The following is a 16,815-nucleotide window of genomic DNA, read 5'->3' as shown; positions in this document are numbered from 1 at the left end:
TATTAGAGCTAATAAGTTAATTTTGTAAGTTTACACAATACAAGGTTAATATATAAGAACATAACATATTGTATTTATAAATATCAGCAATGGAAAATTTAAATGTTAATTCCTTTTATAGTAGTTCAGAAGTTGAAAATTTAGGGAGATAATCTAATCCAAGCAAGTATAATATATGAACATCACAAAATACACATGCTAATATTGAATACTAAAACCTATATAAACAAATGGAAAATATCCCATATTCTTAGCTCTGAAGACAGTACTCTCAAAGCTGATCTACAGATTATACAAACCTTATTATGTCAGTGATCTCTTTTGCAGAAGTATAAAAGCTGATCCTAAAATTCATATGGAATTATAGAGAGTTCTGAATAGGCAAAATAATAGTTTAAGAACAATATGAAATCATAGTTTCTGGCTTTACAACTTACTAAAATAATATAGTATTATTAAGTAGTTAATATAGAGCAATAAAATAGAATTGAGAATATGGAAGGAAACATGTGTCTATGAGTGACTAGTTTTTGGTGTAGGTACAAAAATAACCCAGTGGGGAAGATATAATTTTTCTTACGGTGCTGGGACAACTGGACATCTTAGAAAGCAATAAAAGTAGGTATTGAGTAAAAGGTTGGTTCATTGGGTAAGAGTTCTTGCTGTGCAAACTTGAGGACCTGAGTTCAGATTCCAGCACCCTTGTAAAAATCTGGGCAGTGGAGAACCATTGGGACTTGCTTGTGGCCAGTGTGACAGACTCTGTTTCTAGGCAGTAAGACAGAGGGATAGAGCAGGCCACCTAATGTCTCCTTTGGTCTCTATGCATGTACATAGATGCATATACCCATGTACACATATTTGATACACTGCACATACGAGTACAGACACACACACACACACACACACACACACGCACACACACACAATGAAATTAGCTTCCATCTCAGCCTCATACTATATGCAAAATTTGACTCGTAATGAATCAATGGTCTAAATGATATGTCAGAGCTAAAGCTATAATATTTTTAGAGGAAAGTAAAGCTGGAAATTGTGAATATCTTGAAATTGATGTTAAAGCCTTGGGAATGACAAGGGTCAAAAGAAAAGGGGAGAATGGAAGTCATGCTTTCCCAGAATTAAAATCTACCACACATCAAAGGACATACAAGCAAGTGAAAAGATGACTCACAAAATGGTAGAAAATATTTGCAAATCACATGCCCAATAAAGGTCTTCTGGCCAGAATATTAGAAGAAGCATCATAGCTCAGTAGCAAATCCTTGGTCCAAATATAAAAGAATGAAGAGCTTAATAGACTAAAATATCTCCAAAGAAGACTTCAAAATGGTTCACAAGCACAGGAAATGATGTTGAACTTAATCAGTCATGGAGAAATGCAAATTAAAACCACAAGGTACCTCTTCACACTCACTAAGGTGGCTGTTAAAGTAATTTTGTTAAAAGGGAAAATAATTATGACCAGATTTGGAGAAATTAGAATCCTTGAACTTTCCTGGTGAGAATAATAAAGTGGAGAAACTACTCGTGGGAAACAGTTTCTAAAAATGTAAACATGCAGTTCTCAGAAGCGGCAGTTCTACTATGAAGGAACTGGCCGCAGAGATTCACACATCTGTAGAGTGCCACTGTTGCACCAAGGTAGAAATAGCACACATGCCCAACCAGCTAGTACAGTAATGAACATAGCAGGTATGGGGCTCAAAAGGCTGAGGCAGGAGGACTACTGGACCTTTGGCTACATGAAACCCAGTCTCAAAAATAAAAGATAAAAGGAAGACTGTCAACGAATAGAATATTATTTTTACAAAGAGTTGAATGCCAGACGTGTTAACATGCTTATAATCCAGCAGTTCTGAGATAGAGACAGAAGATTATCAGGGTTTTAAGGCCAGCCTCAACTACATACAACCTGGAGGACTACATGAACATTATCTCTAACAGAAACAACATGTTAAGTGACAGAAGCCAGATATAAATGCCACACACTATAATATTCCATATTCTGAAATTCAGAGCTAGCAAATCCAGAGACAGACGGCAGATTAGTGGTTGCCAGGTAAATGGATAGAGGGAAAGCAGGGAGTGGCTGCTAATGGATGTTGAGTTTCATTTGGGAGTGATGAAAATGTTCTCAAGTTAGATAGTGGTGATGTTTGCTTAATTCTGGGACTACACTAAAAGCTATTTTGTACACATTATAGGATGGATTTTATTACATATGAATCCTTTAATAAAGTTGTTACACATAGCAAAAAGAAGAGGCAGTTGGACAGGGCTGCTAACTTTCCAACTCTACTATAAACCAGTCATATATAGTGTTTCAAGCCTACCAGGTCTTGCTTTTCAAAAGCCAGCGGAGCTTTCCTTGGCAGATGAGGGTTAACTGTTACACAAGCATAAACAAGTTTCCAGATGCTTCCTTTGGGCTTGCAGGTTACCTTGTGCCCGGTCCACACATTACTGTGGGACTGGCAGAAGAGTTCTCTGCCATAAGAAGTGTCTTTAACACACCCCACTTCCCTTCTGCTTGTTCATGCCACTGTCCTGGAAACTCTATGTCACTGTGGTCCTCAGGGCACAGAGCTAAAGGAGTCTTTGAGTCTCAGCCACTAAGCCCAATTATTCGATTTATACCCCGTTTCTCTGGGCTTTGAGTAACCTAGTCACACCCACAGAAGTCACATTTTTGAAAACCTGCTGCTCTTCTCCAAATAAATTGCATCTTGCTTGGCCATTTATGCAGAGAACCTGTAGAATATACCACACATCATTTGACTTGGATTCTAAGAGTAATTTGCAGTTTCATACTGGTGCCATGTTCAACTATGCCTTGGTGGTGTGGGGGCAGGAGGATGTGCATAATGACCAAGATTTTATTTTTGTCACCAGAGGTCAGGTAGGTAGCAGCTTATGGTCTGTCTGTAAAAGGATGTTCTCATGCACAGAGCAGGAGGAGCAGAGAGCCACTAGCAGAGAAGAGAGGGCCAGGCCTGGAATTTGAAGGCTTCTGATCTGTTAGGATAACTGTATCAGGCTGATACTTACAAATATGTCCTACAGGTACTATCAGGTTGTGGTTGTTGTTAATTTAGATTATATCCACATATAATGTGAAACTATTCCTGTTCAGTCAGATATATATTTATAATTTCCAGTTGTGGGATGAATCTTGTCTTTTTAATTAACCAAATTATTGGGATACAGAAATGTTACCAAATAAAAGGTTCCTGTGGTCTATACTTAGATAAATAGGTACAGTGAAATCATTTTACCACAGAATATTTCTTAAAAGGAAAAGTCAAATGAGGAGTTAAATGATTTTGCACTCACGTATTTTATTTCTTGATGACTGCTCAGCCTCACAGAGGGACTAAGTGACTTTAGGTGGGATAACCGATCTGTTTGCTCTGGAGAAGCAGGCACAAGTCCTCCAAGGAAAGACCGGGAGACAGATGGCTGGCTATTGTGTTACAGCCATCATCTGCTGGGTCATGAGCAAATAGTAAGTGAAAAATATACACATGATTGTGAGAGGGCACAGCGGCGGCCTCACCAGCACAGGAAGGATGAGGCTTCTGCTCAGTGGGGTTTCGGAGAACACTGAGTTGAGATGTTAGATGTGCAGGGTTAATCCATTTTAAACTAGGATAAAGTGAACATTTGCCCCCATTTCTGACACTACTATGCAATATTTTGAATTGAAATGGCAAGTAATGGCCTTTTTTTTTTTTTTTTTTTTTTTTTTTTGCTTTCCATAACAACACAAGAACTAAATTATAGCTGTGCAATTATGTAAACAATGGAAATGCTTCCAGAAGGAATCCTTCCTTTTAAATTTTCATTTCGTGTAATTGTTGGAAGGTTTAGAGCTGTAATAAACAAAATTATTTTACACATTTATCGTTCTAAAGGTCAATTATAAGAGAACTAAAGAAGCAGCCCTGTGCAGAATGAGTAAGCCAATTTGTGCTGCCGTCACCATATGTTTTCCTTATCACTTATAGTTTTTCCAGTTACTGTGTACATAGCATTCAATTAAAGTGATTCATTTGAGGGGCTGAATGTAGTTTGTGTTTATAGAACTGTGCTTTGGAGGAGAGGAAACAACACGCCTCTATTTGAATTACCTGATTTTTTGCAAGATGAGTGATAAGAGACAGATGTTCTCACCGGCCGCTTTCTCATAAGCCTGAACCTGGTGATAAGCTGCAAAGGCACAGTTACCATCTCACAGTCTGGCGTTCACACTCAGCCTGGAGCTTGCACACGGACCTTTTACTAAAACGGGAAAGTGCAGTGTGTCCTGTTCACCGTGTGGCAGCAGGTCACAGGGTGATTTCTCTCCAGCAAAAACATGGTTTGTCTGCTCCATCCTAGTCAACTTAAAGAATAAACCTGATTCCTGTTCCAGACTCCATTCACCTCAAAGCCTGTTGTTTACTTTAACTACTTGTTTAGTCTGTTTAAAAGGTACAAAAAAAAAAAAAAAAAATCAGATCTTACTACCAGACTCACTTGTTTGAGTTAGGTTCTACAGTTCCTCAAAAGGATAAAGCTTAGAAAACTTAAAGGTTGTGTTCCTGAATTTGCTTCCATTTTACCTCCAAGTTATATACACAATCTCTAATTACTTGTTAAAGGGGTTGTCTTAGGGTGCTGATTGCTAGAGCTTTTTAATTTCTGGGGTAATGTATGATCAAAGTAACTTCTCTGTGTTACCTCTGAAATTTTAAAAATTACCTTCCCTCAGTAGATTATTAAAACATTCATTCAATAAATTAATAGGGGGCCAGGCATGGTGGTGCCTCCCCCTTTAATCATAGCACTTGAGAGGACAAGGCAGGTAGATTTCTGTGAGTTGGAGACCGGCCTGGTCTATAAAGTGGGTTCCAGGACTGCCAGGGCTGTTACACAAAGAAACATTGTTAAAAAAAAAACAAAAAACAAACAAAAAACCTAACTAAATAAATAATATCGAGTGAACCTTTGAAGTAAGTTCTATGTAGTAAAAATTCTTCATTTTGAAAAACATTGCTAGCACTGTTTACTTCTGTACTTCGAAAACCTCCATAAAACATCTACTTGCATCTGTATCCCACTGCCTACTACTCATTAAGGAGGGATCATCTCATCTTAGGGAAGAGAGAAACACATTGCTTTGGGGGTGGCCCACAGTGTTGAACCCAGGCCTTGTGGCCCCAGTTCTAGAGAGTTTGAACACAGGGAAATTTCTCAACAGTGGTTACAGTAGAGTCAGCCTTAAGAGAAGGGATCATTTGATGAGAATAACAGCCTCTTTGTTCATCATAACCCATCCTTACAACTTCCTCAGGCCAGGTGGAGGTGGTACAACCATGGTGGTTGGCCCCATGACATTGTAAACCTCCATTTTAAAGACAAGTACCTATCTTAGAGTAAGGACTTCTGCCAGCTAGTGATATTTTTACAAGAAATTCATCCTCATTTGCTTGTTAATATTAGATTGTTTTTAAGAGGCAGGTGAATTTCTGAGTCCGAGGCCAGCCTGGTCTACAGAGTGAGTTTCAGGACTGCCAGGGCTACACAGAGAAACCCTGTCTTGGGGGAGAAGAAAAAAAAAAAAGAAGCATTTTCTATTTCTGACAGAGGGTAATCTTTTTCTAGTGTAATTTTAAATTTCAAAAATGCGAGTCACTTTGAAAAAATGTATTAGGCAAATCCTACTTGCTTTACAGAGAGGTTACTACAAAGGGCATGAGGACCAGCCCTGGTGTAATGGGTGTGTGGTGAATGCCATTCTGTCTTGTTCATATGGAAAGCCCTATAGGCTATGTAAACTATCAGAACCTGAAGGATTTTATTTTGTATTTTCAAAGATTGATTGTAATACCTTGAGGTGGAGGAGTAGAGTAAAAGAACAAATTTTCTGTGAGTTAGAGATGAGTGGAGCTCATCGTGGTTGGTCCTCTGTTGGGAACATGGATGGCAGATGCTCTCCTGAGTGCCATGTGGCTACTCCTAATTTTCAAGTGTTATCTCAAAGATAGACCCTTTGGACTGCTCCATTTCAGTGTAGATAAGCAAAGTAAGCCAGCATGTGGTAGTAATTTGGCTGACTGGTCATATGGCCCCCTCTTTAACCCCTGAATTAACCCTACCCCAGTGCTGTCCTTAGTGACTATTGCAAAGGCACACTTTCCCTCCAGGCTCTGTCTTACGTGGGTGGTAAAGTAGGGCAGGCTTGCCATCTGTCATTGTCCCTCTTTTTCCCATCTCTTTGCCCATAGAAGCAGGTTCGGTTGAAGTCACTGGCCCAGGTCCAGGTACTGGATGAGCTCTGTGACTTTATCTCAAGTACTTTGTCTCTGCCATCTCTAGCACCAGTGACAGTTTTGTAGTTTCTGAGTGTATGGTTTTAACCCCCCTAAGTCTTTGTGCATATTCACCAATGAAGCAAGTTTATAAACTATGGCTTCAGCATATTATTCAATTCCTAGTCCCCACAAACCTATTCCAGAAAACCATCTTTAAACCAAAATTTCTAAATTCCAGTGGTGAAAATGGCTCATTTGAGTTTAGTGTGTGCTAAATGCTTAAAGGTTTTTAAAACCCTTAGGCTTCAGGGTTTTAGCTCCTCATCTCACCAGATGGAATTAAAGCAAACATAACAAAGCTAACATCATGGCTGTTTGCATTATTAATCTTCAGATGCATGGCATTCTGGTACCTTGCTAGCCAGGTTTGCACGAATCCATTCATTGCAGCATATGTCAACAGAAATGTGCTTCCATCTGCTGCTGGAAAGCTTGATGCCTGATATTCTGAGACAAGGCCCCAGCACAATGCATACCTCTGTGAGTAATTACAGGTGTGTGGTGAGGAGCCCAGGGCATTAATCAGAGGCTTAATTATGAAAAAGGTAGATCTTTTGTTCCACTCCTGGAGCATGAGTCTACTACACACTTTCTAACCTGCAGCATCCATCTGCTCAGCCTAGAGAATGTTTGTCTTGGCTGATATGGACCCTAAAGTCTACCGCAGGATGTGATTAAAACAGGCTTAAATATTAACAGGGAAGAAACCTTGGTTTAGGGGTTTTTTTTTTCAATCCCTTCCTTTTATCTATCTATCTATCTATCTATCTATCTATCTATCTATCTATCTATCTATCACATATTTACCTGTCTTATCTTTTATCTATAAATCATATATATCCATTTATTTTTGTGTAAGAAAATGTTCACCGAAATGCCAAAGCTTCAAGTTTTAAGCTAAACTACTTCTCATAAGTGAACGCTAATAATAGTAAGTATTACATGGTCATTTGAATCATGTAAATAGTATTATTTAATGTTAATTATAACTACTGTAAGAAAACATGTCTTGAGAAAATGTTATGTGAGCACATGGAAGTTGTGTTTAAGAAGACAAATTGTGAAATGAGGTGAATCTTACTATGAAGGGCCTAAGATAACTTCTGAAATTAATATGTTGCTATGCTTTGCTCTAATTTTATAGTTAAGTCAGGATTTGTTCAAGTAGCCACACTGACAGCCAAGGATCTTACATTTTGCTATTTACTTGTATATTGACACTAACTATTAGCTGCACTACAGCAAGTCACATAACTAAAGTACTTCAGCATGTGGTTTCGATTTGTGTGCCTGGCCAGAGTCTGTGCAAAAGAAGATTGTAGTTTTCATACTAATCCCATTTATACATGTACATACTCACACAGATGGCTTTAGAGGGGGGCCTGGCCATAGTGGTGTGAACACTGTCCTGTGGTGGATCTGATCCACCAGAGGCAGGAATGAGGAACTCGGGCTTGGGGGCCCGCCAGCCCTCCTCAGGATTCTATTATAGACACAGGATGGAGAGCTGTCAGGGAGATCATCCTGATGTTGAGCTCTGGCAAATGGCTGCTGTTGGCTTTATGTTTGCACCTCCTGTGCACATCAGATCTGTGGCAACTCACTGACCTTAGTGTCTCATGAATGTTACACCATTACCTTAACACTACCCACATTCCCATTTCATAGTGCCTGAAACTCACAGGAGTGGTTATTTGCATCCTTTTACCTATAAGCTTTTCTAACAGTGTGCTCTAACTTCTAGGGACTGAAGCTAAAGCAGGAGCCCAGTTTTTATTTTACTGACAGGTGTTTGCAACTTTTATTTATATGTCTCACTTGGGGCACCTGTTCAAGGAGTCCATTGTCAAGTGGAATACAGGACAGATGTTTAGCTAGCCACAGTGTCACAGTATGGCTTTTGGTATCTCCATTCCCTTTACCAAAAGATATGTATGAGAACCATTGGAATTATGCATCCCCTGTACTCTTTTGCACAAAAACCTAACACAGTGTTCTGTTATCTTATTAGTGGTAGTCATACATACATACAAAGAAATCACTTGGGAATTTTGTTCTTGACATTACAGTTGTGTTTCCTTATTTTCATTTTCAGGATGTCTTAAACACCATCATAAAAAACTGCTCACCCCGCTTTTTCTCCCTGGGTTTGCCTGGCTTCTCAATGCTGGTGGGGGACTTTATCACTGCTGCTGCCAGGGTCCTCAGTACAGACATGTTGGCGGTGAGTATGACAATGTTCAACATCCCAGCTCCTGGGAGACTTCACAATTGCTAACAAGGCTCAGATTTCTCCACTCTTAACAGGTGTTGACTCATTAGTGTGATGTGAAACTGGGCTCTCAGAGTAGATACCCTGGCAGCTGATCTGTGAAATTGTAGGATCAGATGACATACTGGTACTGGAAAGGCGTTTCATCAAAAGGCCAAAGTGTGAGAAATCATATCCCCACTAATATGTCAGCACATTTACACAAAAGCAGAGCCTATCTTACAGACACTTATTAGTATTCTCTAGTAAATGACATTATGTTTATAAATGTAGTAAAAAGAGAATCTGAAGTGTTTGTTTGAAGTTATGTGTTGTTGTTTTATTAAATTTAGTTTTGGTTACTGTGACTCTCATAGAAATAAATAGAATTTTGTGGTTCTAGATTTGGAATCAAATCTAGGGCGTCTACCACTGAGATATAAAGATGATGAGATTTTGATTTACCGGGGATTTACATGAAATCAGTATGAGTAGTCAAGATTCTAAACTTTGTCTGATACATGGTTAATTTCTCACCTTCCATTGGAGGTGGTTAATGCTTGTAAAATTGATAATTTGTGCTCGAATTTTTATGCCTTAATATTTTCTCCTGAGACTAAATTAGAAAGTAAAGAGAATGGGAGAGACAAGAACAAGAGGGAAGAATGAGAAAAGAAAAAAATGAATAAGAAAAATGTTCAATTTCTTTAAGATATGCCAACTTCCCCCTCTTGATTATTTCTGAATTGGGGAAAATCATCTTTAAAGAACCTTCTTGTTAAGTGTTAAGGCTTCAAGGTGGCTTGAAAAAAATTACATGGTGTAAGGAAGACTCATACTTCGTTAGAAATTACTTGCTAGGAGGATTTCTGTAGAGCATGCTACAGCCCTTTATGCTACAACCACACATAGTGGTGCTCCCTGTGGACATGGGTCTTTTGCATACATGAGCTATTGAAAGTAGCCTTCCAGACATAAGTTAGTCAATGGGCATATAAAATAAATACTCAACATCTTTAATCAGAAATGCAGATTAAAACACAAGATAATAATTTCTACTGTTAAGAGTTGCTGTCATCACAAAGGAAAATAAGTACTGTTGAAGATATAGAGGAAAGAGGGTCCTTGTATAAATCTTTGTGGGAATGTAAATTGGTACAGCTATTGTTGAAAATAGAATGACCTTTTAAAATTAGATAAAGCATTAAGTGATCTGATGAGTCTACTTAGATGTATGGCCAAAGGAAGTCGAGTCAGCATGCTGAAGAGCAAACTGGCCCTCATGCTCTCTGCAACATCATTCCTAGTTAATAAGTTAGAGTAACAGCTTAAGTATGTGTACATGTGGATGAACAAATGTGACACATACAATAGAATATTCGCCATCCTTAAAAACAAAGAACTCAAACCGGGCAGTGGTGGCGCATGCCTTTAATTCCTACACTTTCTGAGTTCAAGGCCAGCCTGGTCTACAGAGTGAGTTCCAGGACAGCCAAGGCTATACAGAGAAACCCTGTCTCGAAAAACCAAACAAAAACAAAGAACTCTTGTTATCTTTGACAACATGAGTGATTCCAGAAGCCACTTTGCCTGGGAAATAAGCCAGGCATAAGCCTGCATCATCTCTGAGACATGTAAAATATTAAAAGTCAAATGAACAGAAACAGAGGAGCCTGGTGTAAATGGGTGATGTTGATCAAAATGTGGAACATTTTGGTAAGTTTTTGAGACCTCCTCTACTCTACAACATGATGATTGTACTTAAAAGTATTGTATTATAAACTCGAAATTTATCAAGAGAATGTACCTCCATGGAAAAGGACAGCCATCTGAGATGATAGATGGGTTAATTAAGCTTAATTATAGCTTTCATTTTACAGTATGTGTGCTTTTAACTATTCATACATATATATGTAATCCCCCTTAAGTCCATACTTCTCAAATACAACCCTTTAATACAGTTGCTCATGTTGTGGTGATTCCCAACCATAAAATTGTTCCTACTTCATAACTATAATTTTGCTTCTATTGTGAATTGTAATATAAATATCTGATATGAAGAATATCTAATATGTGACTCCTGTGGGGGTTACAACCCAGAAGTTGAGAGGTGCCTCCTTAAGTATATGTAATTTTATCTATCGTACCTCCATAATTCTAAAGAAAAAAAACAGCTTTCCAAAATGACATTTTAACTGGAGAGAATATGAATATAGCAGTTATATAGAAAGAGAAGGATTCTTTGAATTACTTTTCTGTGTAAATGTGAGGTTTAAAGCTGTGCACCTGGTGAGAGAGGTTCTTGGTCGTAGCACACTTGCTCCACTAGTTTTCAGGTATCACCATTGACTATGAATGTTAAGTATCCTGCTTGCTCAGGCAACCAGAAAAAGAAATTAATGCGTGCACAGGAACAAATCAACAAAGAAATCTGTGGAAGCTTCTACATAGCAGCAGTAGTTAACAGCCAAAGCTAGAACCAGTCCAAAAGTCCAGCAGCAGCAGAACAAAAGCCTTGGTGCAAACAAGATGCCTGAGGATTACTGTATAGCAGCACACAGCAAGGGGCCCCAGGTCTAGCTTGGTCTTGGATTGAGTATGGCTCTGTGAGTGAAGAGAGCAAGAATTACAGCCAACACCCTAATGTTAGGTTGTAAGGAAATGGGCAGTTCCATCAAGGAAGATTCTTAGGTCTCTTCAGAAAGTATCCCAGAGGCCACATGGTAATAGTACTTATACTGCAAAGGGGCTGTGAACCTTGTCAAATGCCTCTGAGGTCAGATGAGACTGAGACTGGTGGTATCCACTGGGTGTGTACCGTGGAAGTCATTAGCCAAAGTACTCACCAGGCCTGATGTTAGCCAACTTTAGCAGCTCACAGTACTCATTCCAAACTTTCATATTTAAAAACTAAGCAAACCATTGCATACTGACTTTATCTCTGATGCCATGGCTCCATTCCTAACTGATATCGCTTCCCCCACCTCTCTTTGGATGACAACCTCCAATTCCTCTCCTTATGAATGTCCTTGCTTTTTACTTGGAAAAAATAATGTTAGGTTGTTCTCATTGCCCTGTTCTTTCAAGATCATGAACTCCAAAATTATTTTAAGCAGCCATGACAGCCATTTGCCTTTCTAACTCTGAATGAGTCTGTAGAACGGTTTTTATAGCACTTGTTTACATCAAATGTAGACATGCTTTCTGTTCGCTGGAGGTTTGCATTTTCATCTAGGCAAACTTCTCTGCCTAAACATCCACCAAGAAAATAGTTTAGCACTTTATACCCAGAAGAAAAATGATAAAGATTCCCTCTCAAAACCAGGACAAAGTAAACCATGCTCTGCCAGCTTCCAGCCTATGTAAGAAACTTGGTGTTTCCCTCCTTGTATGCAGGCACCCCGTTCAGAAGCTCTCACTCTCCTTGGCTCCCTTGTCTGCTTCCCAAATACGTATCAGGAGATTCCTCTGCTGCAGTCAGTGCCAGAAGTGAGTGATGTTGTCATGGGAGCTGAAGACGTCAAGGTACATAACTGAATCTTGAGTTTAGCATCTACAGCTGGAGCCACATCACTGTGTCTTCCATCCTATGCACTGACCTACTTTCCCCTGACATTTGCTGTATCTTTTGAAAGCTTTGGTAGTTGTTTTCAGAAGTGTGTTGTATGAACTGTGAATGTATCACATTCATAGCATGTTGCAGTTAGACCTGATAGCTCTGTTCCTCTGGTGGTTTTTTATTAGATCTGTTTATCGTTCCTAGGGATCATAATTATGTAATGAATCATCATTTGTAATAATTCTGTTAGCTTAGTTACGCTGCATTAGTGTAGCAAATGAATTTATAAGAAATAATTCCAGTAAGCTAAATATTCAATCCCATTGCTGGCCTGATTAAATGCTACTAATAACCTGAAATTCCAAATTATTTCTTGGGGAATAAAAGTAAAGGTTTTTTTTTGTTTGTTTGTTTGTTTGTTTTTGGCTTTTTTTTTGTCCTTAGCTGGCTTTTGAAGCAAACAAAAAGTCCCCGCATCAGTCAATCAATCCATAATACCTGATTATAATCTGTAATTCAATGTACAGTGTCTAATCCAATCAAAATAAAATGGAGATTTTCCTATCTGGAAGTCTCAGATGCTTTGCTTGATTTCCACTGGATCCCTAGAAATGCTGTGCTGCAGATTGGCTCGGTTAACCAGGGAGGCACTTGCTGAGGTGAGCCAAGTTCTCCCTGAAGGAAGGGCTGCCTAAACTCCCTGGCCTTTTGCTAGCTCCAGGGTGCCTGTGACATGGTCAGCACATGCGGGAAACCAACAATGACATCAAATTTTCATTTACTGAATTTTGTGTTTTTAGCATTACCTCATAAATATTTTACTGAAGAATGCTACCGAGGAACCAAATGAATGTGCAAGGTAAATGATGAACAAGAGGTAAACTATGTTAGAATTTTAAGATGCACATTTGTGTATAAACAGTTGAATGTTTTAAAAACTCCTTTACATTTCTCTCACACGCACTGAAATGTATAGTAAGCATTGTGTCAAAAAGTTGCTATGCTTAGCTGCTTAAAATGTCATCATTACATGTGAAAAGGATAAGGTAAAGAATATTATAGAGTACATTGTCTTTTACATAAGAAAACACAAGATTAGAAATAAATGGTGCTTTCAATAAGGAGGAGGGGTAAAGCAATAGTTCATGAAAGCTGTATGTTTCGGGGAGGGATTCTGAACTGCAGACGATTTGTGCCTCAGGAAACATTTGACAATGTGTGGGAACATTTGGGTGCTCTGCCAAGCATCTAAGACTGCTACAGTCTGTGACCAAGATAGGCGACTTTCTAGACCAACTGTGGTAAGAAGTCCCTACCTCTCTCGAGAGGAAGCAACAGTGGGAATGCAGGTAGAGAGCATCCCTGTCTTAAACTCAACTCCCAGCCTTGTAGGCCACTTCCGCCTGTGAGTTATCTCAGGGCAGTTGCACAAGTCATGGCACGTGGGAAGACAGAGGCCTATAACTCTTTACTGTCTTGTGCACTCCTGTGATTTTAAATTTTGTTAAGTTTTGCAATTTTTTTGGACTTTACCTATCTTCAGTAGATGGATTAGTCCAGTTTTCCTAGTCTGCCATTTTCATAAGCTATGTGTATTACCAGTTTATTAACATTGAACTATACTCGGGTATGAGATATACCCACCTTGATCATAGATTCTGGTTCAGAAAGTTACATTACACCCAGCTTCTGTAATTTCCCATCCCCATCACGCCCTCATGCTGTTTGGATGTTAGACCAGAAGGTCATAAAACACATAAAGGCTCTTTCTCCTCCACATGCAGATTATTCTTTGCAGCAGTAGATTAGTATCCCCGTGTGCTAGTAGATCTCACTAGCAAAAGTGTCTAAGAATGTGTCCATTTCATCTTTGCTGTGAAATATTTGTGTATTCTCTGGCTGTATGACTAGTCTTGTCAGATCTGTCACTGTTACTAGGCTTTCTAAACAGTATGGTTTTGTCTTTGCTTATCTCTCTATATTCGTTTTTACTTCCAGCTTTGAGCTCTAAAACTCTTCTACTTGTGATGTTATTCTTTTGCTACTTTTAAAATATGTATACCTGGTGTATTTTTAACTTTTTTCCTTTAATGTTTACGAGTACTGGTAAGGGTTTATTGGTAAGGGCTACCTTTTGCAAAGTTTTAAGTTTTAATATGCAATATTCTCAATTCTGGTTTTATTACTTTTTAGTATGACTCCTTCATGGGATTGTGCTTTTTTATTAATTTCCAAATATATGGTTATTACTATCTTTTTTAAAAAAATTAGAATTTTTAAGATTTTATATAAATTAGTAATTTGCCTGAAACTAGATTTATACCTGGATATGAGCTACCATGCTGGTGCTGAAAACTGAACTCTGGTCCTTTGCAAGAGCGACGAGGGCTCTTAACTGCTTACCCATCCCCACCCTCTATTTCTATCCTTTATTGCTACTTTTGTTTCAATTAATTATAGTGTATACAAAAATGCATATGTGATGTCTGACTGTATTTTATTTAAAGTTAATATTTATATTTGTTTTATGCTCCCATGTATAATGAGTTTTAGCAGATATCTCATATATTCTCGAAAAGAATGTACATAGGAGCTAGAGAGATGTCTCAGTCATTAAAAGTACTGGTGTTCTTCCAGAAGACTTGTGTTTGGATCCCAGCACCCACAGAGTGGTTCACAATCATTTTTAATTCTCATCCTAGGTGATCCAGCACCCTTTTCTGACTTCCTTGTACACTACAGATATACATGCAAAGCACCCATAAACATAAAAATGAAAAATACTATGTTTAAAAAGATAAAGAAGGGAATATATATACTATTCTTTAATTATTAGGCATACTGTTCTAGGTATAACCTTACAGTGTTTTATATAATCTGCATTCCTTCTCAGTTATTATTATTATATAAGTCTATATAGTTATAATGTAATTAATAATATGTTATTATTAATTGATCATTTACTGAAGTTATGTTAAAAACTTCCCACTGTTGTATCTTAATCTATTTTCTAGTATTTCTGACAAAGACTGTGTTCTTAGTTGCATAGGCATTTGAAATTGTCCTATCTCTATAGAGAATCAAATGTATTTATGTTTGTACAGATGATTTGTTTTATTTTAGAGACCACATTATCTTGATTTCATACTATATAATACTTCTTACCTTTTAAAAATAGGGTTTTTTATTATCTTTTAAATGCCTTTGCAAAAGCTGTATATATCTGGATTTTATGATTGTATAAAGTTGTGTGATCTTCATTATTTTAACTGAAACTTTAATTCATTTGTATTTGTTATTGCCAGTGATCTTTTGTGTATTTGTCTTCTTATTTAATATTTTATTTTGAATTGGAGCTTCTAAGTATTTCTCCTGTTTATTACCTTTGTTTCCTGACTCTTTTGCTATGCTTTTTTTTTTAATTGGCTTTTAATTTTTCTTTTCCATAGTCAATTTCATTGTCTTGGATTTCCATTCAGTTCTCATAAAGACTGTTTATAAAATGTAATATGGTTTTAGCAGTCTTGAAGTTAGTCTGTCTTTACCCTCTTCTAAACAACATGTCCCCTGCAATATAGTCCACGTTCTTCCTGCAACTTCACTGTCCTTGACCCCACCCCACCCCCGCCTCGTGACCTCCCCTTCTCAGCTTTGCTCAGCACAGTAAAGTGACCCCCAGCAGATTCCAGTCAGCCTATCCATGCTTTTGATCATTTCCAAATTATTTACCTGGTCAGACTCTTGGTATAGTCAACCTTAGCTATACTTGATACCTCAAGTTGGATGTCTGAACATCCAAATGTAACACAACTGTAACTGAATCTTCTAGTGCCTATAACGTGCTTTGCCTTATTAAGCCTCAGATTTCAGCTCAAAAACTGAAAATATCGTCTACTCAGTTTTTCAGCCCAAGGTCTTGTGGAATATCTTTTGTTTATTTTCTTATATCTATCAAATTATCTTTATAATTCCTTTCCCTAACTTGTTTTATTTATAGAAAGTCACATTTCTTTGAAGAATAGTTTAAATTAGCGTGGAGTTTAGAACAAATAATAGTGAAAATGTATTTATTTTGAAAGTTACTTTAAAATCAAATATAGTATTTGTCTTACATTTGAAGTATGTATTATATACTTTTGTAAGGAAAACAATTACAAACCTAATTTTCAATAATCTAAGATCCATGCTTTTTGTTCCTTCTCAAAATTATCTGTTATTAAAATGTAATAACAGTTTTTGAGTCAAGAAAAATGGTTGACATTGTTTGTGATACTTAACAGAAAATATACCACTTGTTTCATGAGATATTTAAGTACTAACGATCATTGGCGATTTTGTTTATTCTGAAAACTGGCCCAATGGAAGTTCTTTGTTTTATCTCTCAAGGAAAATATTCTGTTAGTATACCTGTAATTGCTGTTCCTTTGAATTAATAGATTTGAAGTATTTTGTCATTTAAAATATATTGAATTTTATGAGCCTTTTCCTCCCTTTGCTTCTCTTTTGAAAGATGCATCGCCATTTGCTCCCTTGGGGTCTGGATCTGTGAAGAGCTTGCACAGTGTCCCAGCCATCCTCAGGTGAAGGATGCCATCAATGTGATAGGTGTAACTTTGAAGGTATTCATG

The 16,815-nt window shown here is 37.7% G+C and overlaps 1 protein-coding gene across 4 annotated transcripts in view; it reads left to right on the top strand.

The window, feature by feature from the left end:
* The window catches only part of Ralgapa2 (Ral GTPase activating protein catalytic alpha subunit 2), a 270,234-nt gene that overhangs the window by 144,286 nt on the left and 109,133 nt on the right, over window positions 1-16,815 (top strand). For all 4 annotated transcript variants that reach the window (XM_029536075.1, XM_029536074.1, XM_029536073.1 and 1 more), the window contains 4 exons: window positions 8,473-8,601; window positions 12,025-12,153; window positions 12,988-13,046; window positions 16,698-16,806. In XM_029536075.1, coding sequence (XP_029391935.1) covers window positions 8,473-8,601; window positions 12,025-12,153; window positions 12,988-13,046; window positions 16,698-16,806 — 426 coding nt within the window. The remainder of the gene's footprint in view (window positions 1-8,472; window positions 8,602-12,024; window positions 12,154-12,987; window positions 13,047-16,697; window positions 16,807-16,815) is intronic.

The sequence above is a fragment of the Mus pahari genome, chromosome 3, assembly GCF_900095145.1.
Source record: "Mus pahari chromosome 3, PAHARI_EIJ_v1.1, whole genome shotgun sequence".
Classification (NCBI taxonomy): domain Eukaryota; kingdom Metazoa; phylum Chordata; class Mammalia; order Rodentia; family Muridae; genus Mus; species Mus pahari.
Note: the sequence above shows the minus strand (reverse complement) of the source record. Positions and strands in the feature narration are given on the sequence as shown.